The sequence below is a fragment of the Quercus suber genome, unplaced genomic scaffold (genome assembly GCF_002906115.3).
Source record: "Quercus suber isolate HL8 unplaced genomic scaffold, Cork oak 2.0 scaffold_724, whole genome shotgun sequence".
NCBI classification, from domain to species: Eukaryota; Viridiplantae; Streptophyta; class Magnoliopsida; order Fagales; family Fagaceae; genus Quercus; species Quercus suber.
The window spans coordinates 206,235-219,268 of record NW_027070164.1 but is presented as its reverse complement, the minus strand read 5'-3'; the positions used below and the strand labels follow the sequence as shown (position 1 = coordinate 219,268).

General features: G+C 34.6%; 1 protein-coding gene across 1 annotated transcript; it reads left to right on the top strand.

The window, feature by feature from the left end:
• Positions 1–9,899: 9,899 nt before the first annotated feature.
• On the top strand, positions 9,900–11,406 carry LOC112003660 (short-chain dehydrogenase ptmH-like). Its single transcript, XM_065766604.1, is given in 2 exon segments — positions 9,900–10,032; positions 10,499–11,406. Coding segments are annotated over 2 exon segments (1,041 nt in total).
• Positions 11,407–13,034: the final 1,628 nt, after the last annotated feature.

The window sequence follows — 13,034 nt, the reverse complement described above, 5'->3', positions numbered from 1 at the left end:
AATACTCGAGATGAGCAACATCGACTGGATCCTGACTTGCTTGAGTACTATCAAAGCTCTTCAGATTTCCACTCAATGGGGTCAAGTTCTTCTCACCCGGGGGGAGTTGGCGTGGACACAAGGTACAAGCCTCCAATTATACGCATGTATGGGAGGAAGAGCAAAAAGAAGACAACCCAACCTACGGTCTTATGGATGGAGCCTATTAGTAATTGGGCTTGAGATTAAGCAAGCCTGATAATTTAATAATTAGGGTTTCTTTATGCATTTTATTGCTAGCTATTTAAGCACTTTTTCTGATTATTATAAGATAGTTTTGAGAATTATAGTTTTGAGAATTATAAAAAAACATGTGTTTCCTTTACACTGGTGCCAACTCCAGTTTTGCTTGGTGTTGACTCCAAGCAACCCTTAGGTGCTGACTCCTAGGGTTTATTCTTGATTCTATTACTGTTTATTTATTCTATTGAAATAGTGTGATTGTCCTACATCATAATGTCTTTGCCATTGCTCAAAAGGAATGTGTGGATTCTTTCTTTTTGAAGAATTCTTTTATTGGCTTTGAAAATTTGCATAAACTTGGAATTTCCCAGCTTGTTCAATTCTTGCAGATATCCTGAATGTATACCTTTAGTCTCTATGTTTGTTCACCTCTCAATGATTGAGATGTTGGATGCCGCTACTGAGGATGCTCTTGAGCGTGGTAGTTGGATTGATGCTCTTTTTGTATCACTTGCATCATTTGAACCCCAGGACGCTTTTAAAATTATTTTCCCGTCCATCTGTTCAACTGGCTCTCAAGTCTAATAAAGGACTCATTTTTGGGGAGTCTTACGTATTTAGCAATGGCTTTGTCAAGGCTGTGTATGATTGAATGGAGAAAGAGATGGAACACTTTAGTGTTTCAGGGTCTTCTAGTATTATACTATCTGATGATTCACAATTTCTCAACACAGCTAAAGTTGGACATGATCTAAGCAGGTCGATTGAGTCATATGACACTGGTAGTGAGGCTGGTAATAGTAAAAGGTTGTCGAGAAAGGACCAAAAAAAAAGCACCATCAACACACAATTTACAATCCAAATTTGCAAAAACCTAGCAACTTCTAGTTCATAAGAAAACCAAACCCATCATTCTCATCTTAATAAGGATTTCTTCCCCATATATAGCATTTGATACATGGACCATCACGATTCAATAGCTTTTGATTTGCTTGGAGGAAGTTTGTTTATGGAGTGAATTAAATAATGAGAGTCCATAATCAGTTGAGTTGGATGATGACTTTAGTTTAGGCAAAGTAAGCTTCTTCTTTTATCTTTACCAACATCCTTTTGATCTTATTTTACCTTGTGTTTTTATGTTTTTTGTGTTTTTGGAGAAGAGAGACATAAAAATTAAGAAAAATTATATATTTAACCATGTTTTTAACGATGGTGGGTTATAAAACTTTAACTGAGCTAATCTCAAGTGGGTAAAATGTCAAATTTCAAATCACAAATAAGCAACTTAAATTTCAACCAAATTACAAATGGATAAGTTGTAATAAGTGGATAAGTTGTAATTTGCACTTAATTTATCTTGTAATTTTATAACATTCAAAAGGATTTCAAAAGAATTTACTGCTTAATTAACTCCATTAAATATGTATGGAAAGATTTTTTTTTTTTATATATATATATAAATTGAGCTGGCTTTTTCACTAAAATTTGGTTTAAAAAAAAAAAAAGGGCGGGATAATGCTTGCCGTTAAGGCTTAAGCCAAACCTCAAGGGTGTTTTGGTAATATAATCCCTAACTATATATTTACGAGAATAACCTTTTCCCTCGCATTTTGAGCTCTCGCATTTTCCCTGAGAGAAAATCTTCACTTCAAGAAAGGACTATATTGCGTTCTATCTTTTTCTTCTCCAATCAATCTCTTTATTTATCCTTGTGCTAGCCATTTGGTGCCGATCGCTCATTTGGGTTCTANTGCATTCTCTGTTCTCCTAATGTCAATCTTTGTATTCTATATCATTTTATATATAATTTTCTTTTAATGTTTGAGTTTTAGTTTACTATCTTGGACTAGTGATTGTCCATCCCTGTCTACCAGATATTTTGTAAAGGATTCAAAATATTGTTCTTGCTTAGTTGTGCATTATTATTTTCTTTCTCCGTTGGTTTATTATTTTTATATGTAGTATAGGCCTCTTTGTTTTTTTGTTCTTTTAGTATTGTTCTTCATTTGATTTTGGGGTTTCTTTCATTACCAGTTGAGATTTTGATAGGATTTCTATTGTGGGTTTTCCATGGAATCGACGAGTGGAAGGTTGAGTGAGGCTGATTTGAGAGGATACTTCGGCAAATATGGGGGAAGTGGTGCATGCTTTGGTTCTCACAGACAAAGATCGAAGAGGGTTTGGCTGTGTTACTTTCAAAGACCTAGAAACTATTAATTTAGTCATTCGAGAAGAATCTTCGGTACGTACTTGTTTGAGAGGACACTTAGGCGAATATGAGCTTTGTTTCTTTGTTCTTGTATAATATTCTATCTTGTTATTGTGGTTCTTTCTGCATTAACTTTATCATGCTTTTATCCAGATTTTGATTTCTTCATTCTTTTGTTATCAGTGTGTTTCTTTTTTGTTTTTCGTTTCATTATGTGTATAAGGTACGCCAATCTGATTTTAAGCAAGTCTTAGTATGTTACCTAATATGGCTTTGCCCCTAAAAGAAACAGGGCTGATTGCTATCAAATTTCCTGCAAACCAGTTCATTAGTTTAAGTCGGCCCTCACTCTGTAAGCCTAGTTTTGGTAAGAAGCCGTTAGGCTATGGGCTTCTAGTTCAAGCCCATCTCCCAAGCTTTATAATTTAAGCTTGAGACCGAGCCCATCACATCAATGACGACCAGATCCTCTATTAGTTCCATTAAGATTTTGATTCGGGTCGACCAAAAATTTATTATGCTCGAAATTTTTAGAGCATCTGATTAATTCAGGATGACTTTAGTCTCTCTATTTCACACCCATTGTAATTATAAGGAGGAATTCTTCGGAATAGCCCAAAGATGATGAAGCAATATATAAATCTTCATACGCATGAGGCAAAAGAATGTTTATGGTAAGTAATCATGTTAATTTTGCTTCGTTTGTCTGAATACAATACATGAAAGCTTGTAAATAGTGTACATATTTTAATCAAACAAAATAAATCTAATATATTTTCACAAAAAAATAATGAAGATCAACTGATAAATGCGAGTGTAAGATAATTCTAAACGTACATATAGTCCAGTTAAAAGCATTTTCGGAAAATTATTATATATCTTTTATTTCATTAAAATGTGTGTCATCTCACAAAATTCCATTGTATTAAACTTTTCTTTTATAGAGTTTTTAGGTTAACTCCACCTTCTAAAATATTATCCATTGAAATAAGTAGATTTCATTTTTTTCACATTATCAATAATTTAAAATAAATATTGACATGGTAATAGTTAATATGTATATTTTTTGTTTTTGATAATTTAATAGTTGGAAGTATAGAATTTGAACTCTAGATATTTTCATTAGAAAAACTAAAGAAGTGGCTATTATGCTACAAAGGTCTTAAAAATAGACAAAATTTGTTTAAATATAAATAATATAGCAAAATTTAATCAATCGTATATTAGGAAGGATTGTTAGTAGAATGATGGCAAGAAATAATCTTGACCACTAGTATTATAAAAGAAGTATAAAGATTAAAATAATCTTATATGTGTATCCTTAAATCCTAAAAAACAAATTAAATGAATAAGTTGAAAACTACACCCCTAAAGTTTAGGGGTGTTTGGATTTTACCCTATGAAATTCTATTTCATTTGTATCAATAGTCTCTCCATCCATATTTCTTTGGGATGATTTTACCCCATGAAATAATGGGAAATGTCATTTTATTGAATACACTAAACATGCGTGACAAGTTTATATAGCACTTTACAAAAAAATATGGATGAATAGACTATTGATACAAATGAAATAGAATTTCATAAGGTAAAATTCAAATTCTAAAATTTCAGGATGTAAAATCCAAATATCCCTAAACTTTAGAGTATAGTTTTCAACTTATTCATTTTTTTTATTATTATTATTATTTTAGGATTTAAGAATACATATTATAAGATTATTTTAATCTTTACATTTCTTTTATAATCAATAAAATGATGTCATGTCATTTTAAACCCCTGCTAATATCATCCCGATTTTAGGTGAAATAATGGGAAATGTCAAGTTGGCTACGTTGTCTTCTTATTCTTTTTTTTTTTTTTTTTTAATGAAAACGATAGCAGCTACCATGTCATTAAGTTAAGCCAATTGGGTGGCTGTCATTTTCAATTCAATATATCCTCCTAACCAAAAACAGAGTTGATTAAAGGAATATTGATATCTTAACATTATTTGTTAAAATATTATTTTTTAAAATATTTAATAGTTAATACTAAAATATTAAAAAGGGTAAAAAAAGAGATAATTACTTTTTTCATTTCTCATACAAAATTTTTAAAAAAATCTCTTCAACCCCAGGTTAACCTTTTTATTTATTTATTTAAAGCCCCAATTAAAGGCCACAAATAAACATATTAATTCCGTGTGTGCTGTGAATGATGAAGACAGAGCAAAAGCGGAAAGTAAATTAATCCATTTTTCCGGGACCTTGTAGCTGAAACGAAAGACACCAGTTGAACTTGAAATCAAGGTTTAATTGGATTCTTCTTCGAAAGAAACTAGAGAAACCCCACCAGCTCCCTCATGTTGGTTATATTCAAAACTTTGGAGAAAACTTTCTCTGTTTATAATCTTATAGACCCTGCAGAATGTGGATATTTTGGTGATTGGGCTCTGATGACTTCACTAAGTTAATGGAAAAATGGGTTTGGCTATTGCCTGCTTTCCTCCTATATCTTTCGGTTTTCACTGTCCGTGAAAGCAAATCTAGTGGGTCTCTTTGATTAAGGCTGCAAGTCTAATATGTGTATCATCTATAGGGGTAGTCCCAGGCTACGAGCCTTTTCCAACCTCAATGACCTCGTAACCATGCGAACAAATAAATAATCCTATATGCATTTTTCTTCAAAAGGAAAAAAGGAAAATGAAATTACTGGATGATGCATTGACCATAGTGGGGCTAGAGAGAGAGACAGAGTGCCATTCAAAAAAAAAAAAGAGAGAGAGACAGAGAGTGTATAATTTTGAACGTGACATGTCACATTTGAGAGAGAGAGAGAGAGAGATGTAAGGTAGAATAGGTAAAGTCAAGTTAATGGGACTGAGTTGCAGAAAAATGGCATTGGATCCATGGAGGAGGCACTTTAAAGGTGAGAAAGGTGCTCTCTCTCTCAAAAAGGGCAGAGTAGACCTCGTAGACCATTTTAGTCCCCATGCATACAGTATGGCACAAATGAGGCTATGTGGTCGATCGCTCTCAGTTGGGTTGATATTGATGTTTACTTTTTCTGTTGACCCGTTGGCCATTTCAATGATTTTGTTTATAACATGTATATATGGATATGATATTGTTTCTAATATTTATAAGTTTATATACGTATCTCAGCCAAAAAATAAAAATAAAAAGTTTATATACGTACGTGGGTATTATGGCTTAATGGCAATGCCTAGTTTTCTCTTTGAAGAGAAGCTAGGTTTAAAAAAAAAAAAAAAAAGAAAAAACCCCCTTCTCTCAAATTAGCTTCTTCTTTTTTTCTTTTTCTTTTTTTTTGAGAAACATTTTTAGCTATTTTATTTGCATGCTCATATTTTAGAGTTTATAATTAGCCCCCCTCAAATTTTTGGATTGATCCAAATATCCCAAAAGAAACTAATCAATTAACCCTTTCTTTGAACCCATGGCCCCTCCATAGTCCAAATACAACACAACAAAAAATCCACAAATCATCAATATCATAATTCAATAACTCATAACCAAAAAAATCTCATAGAAAAAAAAATTCCCTTGCAGGGGTGACAATAATTTATATAACTTTTTAATTGATTTATAAATTATGGGAAAGTCAATTACAATATTTAAATTTTTTTCAAAAGATAAAATGTAAAATTCTTTTAGAAACCAATATTGATGATGTAGCATTGTCAACTCTTACTATTAACATCCCAATTTTTTAAAATCCTCAAACAAATTTTTGAAAACTTTATTAAAGTGATTTTTAGTTGCATCCAAAAGTATGAGTTTATCATATTGGTGAGTTGATCAATGTGATAAAATCAACATATTAATTCTAATTATCCAAAATTTGGAGATACGAAGTCCTCTTCTTTTGTTATTCTTCTCCGAAAAGGTTTGAATATCATATTGTAACTTTCAACTTTTTTGGTTCATATTATTTCCTTCTTGACTTAAATATTTATGGTAATAAAGTGCAATTGTTTTGTCTACCATGATTTTTTTTTTTTTTTTTTAAACAAACCATGTCACTAAAAATTTTTTTGGTTCATGCTTTCGCCCCCCCTAGGTTTAAATCCTAGTTTCGTCCCTGGTTTGACTCCCCTCCTTCCTCTCAGGAAAAAAACAAAAAATCCCCTCCTTCCCTCGCTTGTTATAAACAAAGATACACGTGCACGTGTGCACACACACATAGGTGGTGTTTGGATACCCCATTTTCCATCACTCATATCTCATTTTTCTTAACTCATATCTCAAAAATGATGGGCCCTACGCATCACAACTCTATTTGGCTCAATTTCCTTCACTCAATTCTTTAACTCAATTCTTAGTTTTTTAACTCAATTCTTAGTTTTTTGAGTTCATAATCCGGAAACTGAGTTAAGCGAAAATGTTGTTTTCAAAACACCAAAACTAAGTTTCAGTGGCAAGCTCGAAAATACTCACAAACCCGTGGGGCTCATGGCAGAGTCTTGTCCCATCAGATTGACCATTCTCACATGCTCTCCAACGATCACATGCCTCTCTCATCACTCCCAACCCTCTTCACTCTCTCATCACTCTCATCAGATCACCTCTCAAAGAACATTTCATACTCTCTTGCAAAGGTCAAATCCGTAATAATATATTCAACACCATGGTAGATTTTGGGAAAATTATAACATTTATTTCAAAAAATTACAGATGAAATGGGGGAAAATTGACATACAGTGGTGCCCTTACCCACTGCCAATCACCCTTGCAGAGCAGAGGAGGGATGGTGGATGTTTGGGCTCGGTTTCAGGGGCGGAGGTGTGGCGAAGGACAGCATTGTAGCTTCGTTTGAGAGGTGATCGCAAGATTCTAGGTTCGCTGTCAAGGACGACGAGGGGGGAAGCTGGCGGACATGGGTCCCATGGTGGCGGCGCAGAGAAAAGAGGATGGAGGAGTTCTGAACAATAGTGGTCAGTGAGTTTAGGAGTTGAGAGCAGCGGTGTGAAAGGGAAGAGGTGCCCGAAGTTTTGTGGTTGGGACTTGAGGAGGAGAGTGCAAAGCAAATAGAAATAGGGTTCCATACGCAGGTAACCTAACTGTGTGCATTGCACAGTGGTCAACCCCTGGGTCCCACAAAAAAGTGAGTTTTTGTGAGTTTTTAGGCAAAAAACAAAAGTGGGTTTGGTTGCCAAACAAGGGTGGGAGTGTTTTGGAAATTTTTGAGTTATGAGAAATGAGTGATAGGGTGATAAGTGATGAGTAATGAGTTAACACCCACTCAACAACCAAACAAGGTCATAGCCACTTTAAAATTAAATCTTGACTTCATCGTTACTATCAAGACTCATTCTAAGTAGACTATGTAATATAATTACAAGTTGGAACTCATCTAAGCATCATTTGTGCTAAGATTGTTGATACTCTAATCAAATTTAATATTTGACTCCTTTCTTTGGAGAACAATTACATGATTACAATCATTACTGGCAATTGGTTGTCAACCTAGTATATTTCTTAGTCACTTGTGCATGCATGCATCTCCTAAACCATTCATCAAATAAGTTAGTTCATATTTGCTCCACAATTGACTCTTTTTTTTTTCTTTTTCTTTTTTTTTTCTTTTTTTTTTGGAGAAGAAACTGAAATATCATTCAACTGCAAGAAAACAGATACAAAGGCCACTGGAAAAACCACAAAAACAACAAACACAAGTACAAGGAACCAGCAAAAGCTTAGACCGAAAACACTACTCCGCCTAACTAGCTCCCTCAGATCTAGCTATCTCAAACAAAAATTCTGGAATCTCCACTCTCCACATAATAATTTCTCTGATTCTTCTAGCATGTCGAGCTAGTTCATGGGCTATTTTGTTGCTAGTCCTATTAATGTGTCTGATTTTTTACTCCTGAAAATTGCATAAACTTTGCACAATGCCCTTTACAATATGGCCAACATCTCCCCTAACATCATTAGCTTCAACAGCTTGGACAGTCAAGAGAGAGTCACACTCTCTCTAGGCTAAGCTTTTTTTCCTACACACATCTCTGCTCCACTACAGTTGCCTCAGTTTCCTCGACAGAATATCTTCCTTGGAGGGGCAAAGACATGGCTACTACAAATCTGCTGTCACTATCTCGAACTATAACTCCAATCCCTGAATGTCCATTGGCCAAAGGGATAGCACCATCCACATTAATGGTGTAGAAGCCCACAGGAGGAGGTTCCCAATGATCCTTCTTATCCATAATGTGTTTAATTTTCAGACCATTTGCTTCTTTGAAGTCTTTAATCATACAAATAGCACCCCCCCAGATGTGAGCTTCCGAGGTTCCATTTGCCTCATAAAGCACCTGGTTTCTATTGTACCACATCCTCCAAGCCACCCTAAAAAATTTCTCTAGGTCCCTTTGGGTTCCTTGGTGCAGGATCTTAATAGCCAAATCTGGAATATCCATGTTGCTTCCCATTAGACTAATAGGACAATCATCCCACATCCTCCAAACATTACTAGCTATGTTGCATCTTAAGATAGCATGATCAACAGATTCTACTCCACAATTGACTCATTGACTCATTATGTTGTAGTCTTGCGCATACTTCAATATCTTAAGGACACTATTTTCCTTGACCTACACTTCTCTACTCAGGTTACCCACCGATTGACAGTCCATCATTGGCTACTACTTCCTCCTTGGCTTTTTTTGATCTCCTAGCAAAGTAAGAACCAGACTTTTGTGGCCCATTCTAGTACCATGGTTGAATATCATGCCCGACTGAGGCCACATCTAAATCTTTTGATTATATTGATTACTAAAGGATTTAGGTGTGCCTACCTTCTTTGCCACTCCTACCTATTGCGACAACTAGAATGTCATTTAGATTGATGTCCTCCACATATGGACCAAGCACATCAATATTGACCATCATTTTATTCGACATCACTTATTTTAGGGTTCTCTCCAATTAATCTATTTTCCATCTCAAGATCGACTTGTAAACATCTTTATCGAGTCACATCCCTCGACATGCTTTCAAATTCAAGTTAGACTTTCATGCTCCTTGAGTTTAAGAAAGGGTATTGTTGTACAAGTTCAAGGGGCTTTAGGCCCATTGAGCTTTATTTTCTTGAACTAGTATTACTTGTGCTACGCAAATAGTGTAGCACTAGCACATACTTGTACTCCACTTATATATTGGTCTAGATGAAGCAAGGTTTTATATTGTTTTATTAATTGAATACAATAGAACTGTTCACAGAGCTAACAATCTCTAATAGACCGCATTAAGATTTATGTAATGTGAACTCTAGTATTTCTTCGTAAACCAAAACTGACAAATTTGACTCCATCTGCCCGCCCTCCTTCCCAAAAAAAGAAGATATAAATGATAAATCTGATATTCTTGAACAAGATTTGGTTGAAAACAATTTCCAACTGGCTTTTGAAGAGCTTGGATTGCATTAATTGGATCTCGTCTCTCTTACTAAATCTAAACCACCCAAAATGGCTCCCATTGGCCATAGGCCCATACTCTTATGCAAAGGGAAACGAAGCTATAGAGATGCATCAAATATTGTAAATTCCAAAGCTGAAATCGTTTGCGACACTAATGACCATAACATACGAGTCACTAGGGGTGTGCAGAAAACCCACCGACCCACCAAACTCGATCCGACCTAACCCGACTCGCTGGGTTGTATCGGTTTTTAAGGCTTGGTGGGTTGGGTTGGGTCAATAATAATATTATATACTATAAGTGCTTATATATAATATATTATATATATATATAATATATACTAATAATATTATTATATATTTTAAAAAATATATAATATATACTAATAATAATATATTTAATAATAATAATAATAATAATTTGTCAAATCCATGGGTTCAACCCGACCCAACCCGATCCATGTGGGTTGGGTTGGGTTGAGTTGGACTTATGTAATGAGTTGGGTTGGGTTGAATTTTTTTTGACCCACTATGGTGGGTTGGGTCAAAAAATCTCCTCAACCCGACCCATGCACACCCCTACGAGTCACAGCTATAGTCGGCTAATCTTGATGGATAAAGTATATTCTTTGGAGCATATTCAACAGGCTGGACCGAAATCCGTAAACAAGAAATACCTTGGCGGATATATCATAATTCCTTTTTGAACCTATACAAGAAAAACAAATGGGTGACAATAAGGTTCACTGGCTGTGCTAAAGGTGGCATTGGTTATGAGTATTGCAAGGCATTTGCCGAGCAAAATTACTATGTCTTTGCCTCCGACATCTCCCAACGTATGCATGACATGTTAGACCTCTCATCAGACAATATTGAAACACTTGAGCTCGATGTTGCTTCTGATGAGAGTGTAGCAACAGCAGTCAACAATATTATATCCAAGTGTGGCCGCATTGACATTGTAATCAATGATGCTGGAATTGGAAGTACAGGCCCTTTAGCTGAGCTTCCACTTGAGACAATTAGGAAGGCTTATGAAATTAACACATTGGGGCAACTAAGACTGGTGCAACAAGTAGTGCCTTACATGGCTTCAAGGCAAGGCGGGAGCATTGTAAATGTTGGGAGCGTTGTGGGGAGAGTGCCAACTCCATGCGCAGGGTCCTATTGTGCTAGCAAGGCTGCAGTGCATGCAATGTCAAACACTTTGCGGGTTGAATTAAGGCAATTTGGTGTAAAAGTTGTGCTAGTAGTACCCGGAGCCGTGAGATCAAACCTTGGTCGTGCTAACACGGACAGTGTGGGAAACTATGATTGGAAACTTTATAAGGAATTCAAGGAGGCCATTGCGGAGCGAGCTAGGGCTTCATAAGGTGGTAAGGCAACGGATGCTACAATATTTGCAAGACATGTAGTGAAGAAAGTTTTGAGTCCTAGACAACCAAAGCAAATTATATTTGGGCACATGACAGGTTTGTTTGCCATGCTTTCATGGTCTCCACTTTGGGTGAGAGATCACTTCTTTGCAACTCGTTTCAACCTAAAGAAGGTCTAAGAATTCATCCTTATAAAGTTTGTTATATCTTTATCTTGATTTAAAGTGTGTGATGTAAGAATTTGAAATATTATGTAACATAAAGAGAAAATAAGAAAGAAAACAGACATTAACATGGTTCGGCTACTAATTAAGATCTATGTCCACAACACCAAAAACTTAAGAGTTACCTTTTTAATTCACCTTGATTGAGAATACATTACAAGGGAACTTATGCTTATAATGAGATTTATGAAATTTGAAATAGATCAAGTTATTACTTGTATATTTTGATTTTGAATTTTGTATCAACATAATTGTTTGCTCAAATCTCTTGATTTAGTCCAAGAAATCAATCCTTTAATTGTGTCTCCAATTTGTGGAAAGTGTTTTCAACACTCTCTCTTGAGTTATGTATTAATCTTTGATGAAATGCTCAACTTGCAAAAATTAAGTCCAAAGCTTGAAAAGTTGAAATTTATCTTCCAAAATTTTTGTACTTCATCTTTTTATAGTTAGAATTAAAACAAACCAATTTTGATGTTCCAAGATCGCATAAAAATATTGATGTTAGACTATAGAGGAAGAAGAAAAGAAATTAATAGGAGATCAATTACTCAAATTTAAGTCCACAACACCCAAAGCTAAAAGGGTTATATCTAGAATTCATATTTAAAATGAGATCACTACAAGAAAAAAAATTTATTACAACGAAAAAAAATGTTACAATAACATCTATGTCAAATCAATAGTTGATGTAAGTTGTTGCAATAGTTGACAATAGTTGATATAAGTTGTTGCAATAGAATTTGAGGTAATAAATTTGTATAACAAGTTTGTGGAAGGATTTAAACTCAAATTCTCCTTATGTAGAGAATCGAATAATACTACTCAAATATAAGGTTCTTGACTCATGTATTAAAAAAAAAAAAAAAAAAAAAAAAAAAAAAACATGAAATTCTATAATAAGTTGCTATAGCATTAGAACAATATATGGAACTAATGTGGTACTTGTGTATTGGAGTTTGAACCCATCAGCTTCTTAATTTCCCCATTTATATATTTTTATTCCTTATTTATGTATGGCATTAAGAGTGCTTGAGTACTTTTGTGTTATAGATTGGTGCAATGCATAGCTAGTTAGGGTGCCCTCCACATCCATTATTTCTAAAGAATGAAAAAAAAAAAAGGATTTAAAAAAAAAATAAAAATGATAAAAATGAGAGTAAGACAGAGTCCCAAAGTTGGACCTCTGCTTTGATGCGCTGGAAGAGGATATTTCACATACAGACAGAGAGTAACGCAGCCTGGAGCATCTGCTTTCGTGCACTAGAAAAGGAAATTCAATAGGCAGTAAGAGCTTGGAAAAATCCCATTTCTTCAAGCATCTGACCGACCAAAAGCCACAGGATCGAACTATTACTTGGACTTTAGGATCAAACCATGCATTTGATTTGAAAATTTACTAGATTCTGGAGGAATATTTTCAATTTGACGTTGGACGGTGCCATGTCTCAAATCTCAAGTTTGAGTATTAGACCCTAGCTGTAATTTGTAAACAAACCTATTAAGCTATAGATAGCATAGAACCATGCAAGTTTGACAAAATATAACTAAACAGTGTAACGTAATTGTGAATTTGTTATAAA